General features: G+C 34.7%; 1 protein-coding gene across 1 annotated transcript; it reads left to right on the top strand.

Moving 5' to 3' along the window:
* Nucleotide 1: 1 nt before the first annotated feature.
* LOC134272738 (rapamycin-insensitive companion of mTOR-like) lies at nt 2–5,598 on the top strand (the record flags this gene model as incomplete). Its single annotated transcript, XM_062754929.1, has 14 exons — nt 2–108; nt 200–247; nt 2,035–2,194; nt 2,504–2,635; nt 2,817–3,007; nt 3,492–3,664; nt 3,785–3,852; nt 4,027–4,094; nt 4,286–4,368; nt 4,484–4,571; nt 4,750–4,840; nt 4,973–5,039; nt 5,266–5,346; nt 5,498–5,598. Coding segments are annotated over exons 1-14 (1,409 nt in total), but the record flags the coding sequence as incomplete, so codon positions are not given.
* Between the last annotated feature and the right edge of the window lie 2,211 nt (nt 5,599–7,809).

Here is a 7,809-nt window from a genome sequence, read left to right as displayed (position 1 = left end):
AGAATTAATTATCTACGACTTAACAAAAAGTAGGAAGTAACAGAAAAAAGATGGCGGCCAGTGGTCGCCACGGCGGTCGACCTTTCGTTAAAAGTGGCCGATTCAGAGGTAAAAACGAGAACAATTTCCTAAGCCAGCAGTAATTCATAGAAATAAATCACTGGATCTTCAGAATAATTGCATATTTTGTTCATTTCAGCTCGACATGAAAGTGCAGACGAAAATTTGAAGCTTGATTTTTCGAGAGGTGTGTACTCCATAAAGTCCATTTTTAGCTCTACAGTGCTTAATTTTTATTTTTCCCAATTGTTTATGCAGAACAGTTCTTAAAAATAAAAAGTAACTTAACTTATACAGTATCAGATCTTTTAAAGTGACCATGATATAACCTCTTTTTAGTTGATACAGAATATCTTGGCTAGATTTGTCGAGTCTAAAAATTTTGGTGTGACATCTCTGCGAATCCCAGACAAGTGTCACACAGATTGTTTCGGGAAATCTTGACCTTACTTCGATGTTTTGTTTCGATCAATATGGATTGAAATGAATTACTGACCCACAATTTTTTTACGTAGGCATCCTTTTAATTCCCTATCACTATAAATCTTTGAATCCGTTTCTTACCTTTAATATGTTGACAGTGTTTCTTACCTTTAATAAGTTGATGGTGTGATCATTCTGGGGAGCGCAGATATTTCTTTTGTAATTAATAGTTAGATTGGGCTCGTCAAGCCACATGTGCCATTTGATGCGTCTAGATTATGACGTCTAATGTAAATTACATTACCAAAAAGAAGCCTGAATGGTGCTGAAATTAAATGAAGAACGTTTCGTTTACTTTTTATCTTCAATATTTATTCATTGAGTCACAAAGTCTTAACTTTTAGTTAAACCTTTGCTGCTCTTGCGAGAACGTATCTTTAACGAGTGATGCATTGCGGGTCTAGAGTTACTGAGGAAAACAAATCTGATGAACGAATGTGCAGTAGTCTGAATTTTCTCTTTGCCCAGGTGTTGCTTTAAAAGCTCGCAGTGACAAGCTGCGCTTGTTAAAAGGATAAAATCCAACAAAATATCAGTTGATGAATTTTCATAGCAATGTTCCATTCATTTAAACTTTCATTGCTGAAGAATTCCAGCAATAATCTGCTACTTCACACTACATTAATTTCTATAGGAACGAATAGTAGATATGAGTTTGCCTACACAATTTTACCAACAGTCGTAGGTAACACCCTGCCACCTGGCGTTATAATGTGGCTTTAAATTCACACAACTTGTATTTGTCTTGACTTTGTTGAATGTTTTTATTGTTTGGATGCTTCAAATGCAGATAATCGTTATTACGGTAATGACACCGGGTATGTATTTTTAAAAAAAATTGATGAATTTAAAAGAAAGAAGAACATATTTACCAGAAAAAAGCAACATAGAAGTAATGAAGAATGAACAAGGTTCCAAGTGAAATGTAATAAACACATATTTATATGAAAACAATGAAGTGACATAAAATTACAGTAATTAAATACCAAGGAATAAAGAAGTAGGCAAAATAAAAACAAACGCAAGGTACATAGACTTTTGGTGGAAATTCCACTTCAAAATGTTAGGGTATTTGTATATTGTTTTGTTTGAAGTTAAACAATCAGACAATATAAAAACTTTTTCCAAGTGGGGATTTTCCATGACATGTAATGAGCTTTAATGACAAGATATTCCCTTACTTTTATCATCTAATAACATTGTACATTAAATTATAAACAAAAGCAATATCAGAATTTCAGAAAATTTTACAATTGTATTTTCACAAATTAATAGATAATTTGTTTTTCGTATATAGAGATAAAGTTTAAGGTGTTACTTAATGAAAATAGATTGACTTCCATTAATATTGTATTAGAGTTTTGGTACAAAAGTTCACTGCAGTTGATATTAATACATGTATTTTCATTATTTTGTATTGATACTTACATTTTTGTTTACTAGAATATACTATATTGCACCATATTCATAGATTTTTTACATCTTTTTCAGACCCAAATGAAAATTTGAAAGAGATTTTAGCTGTCATAGTTTCCCAAAGTAGTATACCAAAATCTAAGAAGCTAGCATACCTGAATGCTTTAGTCAAACTTATACTTAAATATGGAAATGACAAATACTCAGGCTTCACAAAGAGAGATATTTTGTGTTGGTGAGTAATAGCTGAGATATTAATCAGAAAGTAATGTATATACAATGTGTATTGTCATAAGGTTATCCAAAATTACAACAACAAAAAAATCAGTTTTAAATTTCCTCATTTAAACAGTTCATCAGTGAACTCAACAATTTAAAAATGTGAAAATTAAAACTTTTGTGGGAAACTTTACAGATAATTACATAAATTTTCATTCCCCCTGTCAATTTCTATCCCATGTTAACAATCAGGTCCTATTGTATTTTAGCTGAACTATGTGGTATTTTACAGTTTATTTTAGCTGAACTATGTGGTATTTTACAGTTTAAGAGTAGGATTATTCCATGAGGCAAAAGAAGTACGAGCGGCAGTGTTACGAGTGCTGCGATACTTTCTCCAGGACCAAGAGACCGTCGATTTATTTTACACTCTCCACATAGATTACTTAATTGTCAGGTCTGTAACCCACTTCATTTATTAATATTCATTTCATATGTCCTATTTCTTTTTAATGATACTTGACATACAGTACAGATATTTGACTACCGATAGTTTTCATAATCTAATAAATTTTTCTCACTGATGAAAATAAATAACACAATTCAATTTTATTACATTATGTCTACTTGTATTGCAGGTCAATAGATTTATGTTTAGACAATGAAGTAGAGAGAATACATGGGATTAAACTAGTCAGAAAAATTCTGCAGATTGCACCCAAGAAATTGTCCGATCTCTTATTTTATCCATTGGTTGCCATTAGTAATGATGGAACAGCCGAGAGAGACCGAATGGTCAGGATAGCTCTAGAAACGATATGTGAAACAGGTAAGTTTGGTACAGAGAGGTATTTATAGATCAGTATGTGAAACAGGTAAGTTTGGTACGGAGAGGTATTTATAGAGCAATATGTGAAACAGGTAGGTTTGGTACAGAGAGGGTATTTATAGAACAATATGTGAAACCGGTAGGTTTGGTTCAGAGAGGGTATTTATAGAACAATATGTGAAACAGGTAGGTTTGGTACAGAGAGGTATTTATAGTATGTGAAACAAGTTCACATGTAAGTGGAGCAGGTGATTCTGGGAACACAACGTAAAACAGGTAAATATTGCATAAAACGGGAAATAAATTCAATTATAGCTAGGTAGTACAAGTATTTCTTTCCCTAGAAAACCTAAACATAAAAAAATACTGAGTAATGCAGATTTTGAAATTAACTTCTTTTTACCATACATTTTAGGTATTGATGCTTTATATTCCACTTATATGATTGGTTTCTTAATGCAGCACAAGTTTATGTTTATTGTAGCATTTGTGAATCCTGAGTTATTGGCAAGATGTGGAGGAATTGGTGCTATTTTAAGAGCTGCTCTGGACTGCCACCAATATCCCAGAATTAACGAATCGCTGGTGTCCACCATTCTACATCTACTGAACCATCCCAGGACCAGACATTTCATCAAGTTTAACACAGATCTAGAGGTAAGGGTTATAGTGTGGATATAATCTAATAGTCATGTGACTTTAAAGTACTGTAGATCCAGTTTAATTTTGTCAGCAGTTCCTCCTTTATGTGTTTACAATTTTTAAATCTATTTTTAGCAACTGTTAGCCCCCTTCACAGACTGCCATTACAGATTCAGTGCTGAGTCATCAGAGCAATCCTCAGGGTTAGTTCAAGTTTTATCACAAGTTTTGATCTCTTAGAAATTGTTTTGTCTTAAAATTTTGACTCTAAGAATGTACATATGAAGTTTTGTACCTATAGGAGTTAATACAGTACAGTTAGAGCTCTTATTAATCTTTGCCCACAACATTAAGTGTACACTGTTTTGATTTTGTAGTGAGGAGAAGGAGAATCGATTTGCAGCCAGTAAAATGGCTGTCGTCTCCATCATGCGAACTTGGTCGGGTAAGTATTTTATATGTTGTATTGCCAATTTAGGGTTCTGAATTTCTGATCATTATAAAAATTGTAAAATACTGGTACAGTATTAAATTAAAAAAGACAAAAAGTGTTAATTTTGAGACTTTACCTACACTATCAATCAGATAATACATTGGAAGAGCCATACAAGCAATTGAATTCTGTTTTAATTACAGGAATTATTCGTTTTTGTCGACCCGATGGCAGTGGTTTACAGTCCCTTGTTGGCATTCTCTACCTACCATACAAAGAAATTAGGGTACCTGTTGTAGTTTACTTGTTTTGAATTGCTCAAATGAGACAATTATAATAATCTTTCTTCTTCATTTCTAATGTAAGCATTAATATAAATAATGGTTATTTGATGATTTCAGCATGGAATACTAGAGATTTTATTTGATTTATTTCGGTTGAAAATTCCCGAGTCAACAGATGATTTCGACACGGCTTTATTAAGTGTGGGTAAGTACACCAGCTCAGCTGTTAAACTCGTACCCTGTCCAGTGTTACAGTTTAAGATGAAAGGAAGTGAATTAGCTTAAATATTCACAGATTGATACAGTGTACCTATTTTTATGTGTTTACAGTCATGGATAAGAATATATATCAATTTTCAGTGATATCTGTTGTTTTTCTGTAGATCCGTCTGAGATGCAGGAAAACTGGAAGATAACAGATGGATTTGTAGCTGAGGAGGGGAAGTGTATTCTGCCCCACATGGCTAAAATCAGGTGTGCTATAATACACATTCCTCATTTATTCTATCAAACATGTACTCAGTATTTATTTCTAAAGGATTTTTTCAAACTCCCAAAAATCCCACTGAACATACTTATACTTTTAATGTCATTCTTTCATTTTAGACCAAATTTAATTGAAAACCATTTAGCATTACTTCTGTCTGCATGGATTGGAGCTGGAATTCTAGAGGTAACATTAGTAGAACATATTTTATATCAAAATGTAGAAGTACATTTCAACATGGAATAGGGTTTTAGCATGTGTAAACCATTGATGGAACAGATATGTCCTCAGTTTTGAAACTAAAATATTTAATCATGTGGTAAATTGAAGTCTGGAATATTGCTATTTTGTGTAAGAATCATTGCAAAGCGTGTATTATTTTTAATTGGATTATTTTAACACTGATTTTCAGGCATTAGTAGAAGTGATAATCAGCAGTGACCGTCAACTCTTTGTCCGTGCCACAATCCTCCTCGGTGACCTACTTCATTTAGTAAGTTACTGTTACAGCATAAATGGAGATGTTAAAAAAGAAAAATGTGATTATATATTCAGCTAAAAATATTTATAAGTGGACTGTTAAAGAAAAATTTCAATTTGATAATAAGTACTGGATGTGTTTAAGTAATGTTGATTGTTTACAGGCCAGTACCATGCTTCCCCCCGAGTGCTCCCATCACAACCACTGTCTGCCATCTCTCCTGGCCCTGGCCTCCTCACCTGATCTCAACTCGGCTCAGACATTGTAAGTTTTTATCTCAGACATTGTAAGTGTTTATCTCAGACATTGTAAGTGTTTATCTCACCTCGGTTCAGACATTGTAAGTGTTTATCTCAGACATTGATAGTGTTTATCTCACCTCGGCTCAGACATTGTAAGTTTTTATCTCAGATGTTGTAAGTGTTTATCTCACCTCGGCTCAGACATTGTAAGTGTTTATCTCACCTTGGCTCAGACATTGTAAGTATTTATCTCAGACATTGTAAGTGTTTATCTCACCTCAGACATTGTAAGTGTTTATCTCAGCTCAGCTCAGACATTGTAAGTGTTTATTTCACCTGTGCTCAGACATTGTAAGTGTTTATCTCAGCTCAGCTCAGACATTGTAAGTGTTTATCTCACCTTGGCTCAGACATTGTAAGTATTTATCTCAGACATTGTAAGTATTTATTTCACCTCAGACATTGTAAGTGTTTATCTCAGCTCAGCTCAGACATTGTAAGTGTTTATTTCACCTGTGCTCAGACATTGTAAGTGTTTATCTCAGCTCAGCTCAGACATTGTAAGTGTTTGACTTACCTCAGACATTGTAAGTGTTTATCTCAGCTCAGCTCGGACATTGTAAGTGTTTATATCAGCTCAGCTCAGACATTGTAAGTGTTTATATCAGCTCAGACATTGTAAGTGTTTATCTCAGACGTTGTAAGTGTTTATCTCAGACATTGTAAGTGTTTATCTCAGACATTGTAAGTGTTTATCTCAGCTCAGCTCAGACATTGTAAGTGTTTATCTCAGACATTGTTTATCTCACCTTAGCTCAGACATTGTAAGTATTTATCATAGCTCAGACATTGTAAGTGTTTATCTCAGACATTGTAAGTGTTTATCTCACCTAAGACATTGTAAGTCTTTATCTCAGACATTGTAAGTGTTTATCTCACCTCAGCTTAGACATTTTAAATTGTGATCTCACATTAGCTCAGACTTACTTAATTGTAAGTCATAATCTTTCAATTAAATTGTATTTTACTACTTTTTTAGCTCACCTGAGCCGAAGGCTCAAGTGAGCTTTTCTGATCATATTTTGTCCGTCGTCCGTCCGTCCGTCTGTCTGTCCGTCTGTAAACTTTTCACATTTTCGACTTCTTCTCAAGAACCACTGGGCCAATTTTGACCAAACTTAGTACAAAGCATCCTTGGGTGAAGGGGAATTTAAATTGTTAAAATAAAGGGCCAAGTCCCCTCACAAGGGGAGATAATCAAGAAAAGACAAAAATAGGGTTGGGTCATTAAAAAATCTTCTTCTCAAGAACCACTGGGCCAGAAAAGCTGAAACTTAAATGGAAGCATCCTGGTATAGTGTAGAGTCTAAATTGTTCAAATCATGACCCCCGGGGGAAGGGCGGGGCCACAATGGGGAATCAAAGTTTTACATAGAAATATATAGGAAAAATCTTTGAAAATCTTCTTCTCAAGAACCACTGGGCCAGAAAAGCTGAAACTTATGTGGAAGCATCTTGGGGTAGTGTAGATTCTAAATTGTTCAAATCATGACCCCCGGGGGAAGGGTGGGGCCACAATGGGAAATCAAAGTTTTACATTGAAATATATAGGAAAAATCTTTGAAAATCTTCTTCTCAAGAACCACTGGGCCAGAAAAGCTGAAACTTATGTGTAAGCATCTTGGGGTAGTGTAGATTCTAAATTGTTCAAATCATGACCCCCTGGGGAAGGGCGGGGCCATAATGGGGAATCAAAGTTTTACATAGAAATATATAGGAAAAATCTTTGAAAATCTTCTTCTCAAGAACCACTGGGCCAGAAAAGCTGAAACTTATGTGGATGCATCTTGGGGTAGTGTAGATTCTAAATTGTTCAAATCATGACCCCCGGGGGAAGGGCGGGGCCACAATGGGGAATCAAAGTTTTACATAGAAATATATGAGGAAAAATCTTTGAAAATCTTCTTCTCAAGAACCACTGGGCCAGAAAAGCTGAAACTTATCTGTAAGCATCTTGGGGTAGTTTAGATTCTAAATTGTTCAAATCAGGACCCCCAGGGGAAGGGCGGGGCCACAATGGGGAATCAAAGTTTTACATAGAAATATATAGGAAAAATCTTTGAAAATCTTCTTCTCAAGAACCACTGGGCCAGAAAAGCTGAAACTTATGTGGATGCATCTTGGGGTAGTGTAGATTCTAAATTGTTCAAATCATGACCCCCGGGGGAAGGGC

Source organism: Saccostrea cucullata, unplaced genomic scaffold, assembly GCF_032062105.1.
Source record: "Saccostrea cucullata isolate Sc308-1 unplaced genomic scaffold, CSIRO_AGI_Scuc_v1 ctg8303, whole genome shotgun sequence".
Classification (NCBI taxonomy): domain Eukaryota; kingdom Metazoa; phylum Mollusca; class Bivalvia; order Ostreida; family Ostreidae; genus Saccostrea; species Saccostrea cuccullata.
Note: the sequence above shows the minus strand (reverse complement) of the source record. Positions and strands in the feature narration are given on the sequence as shown.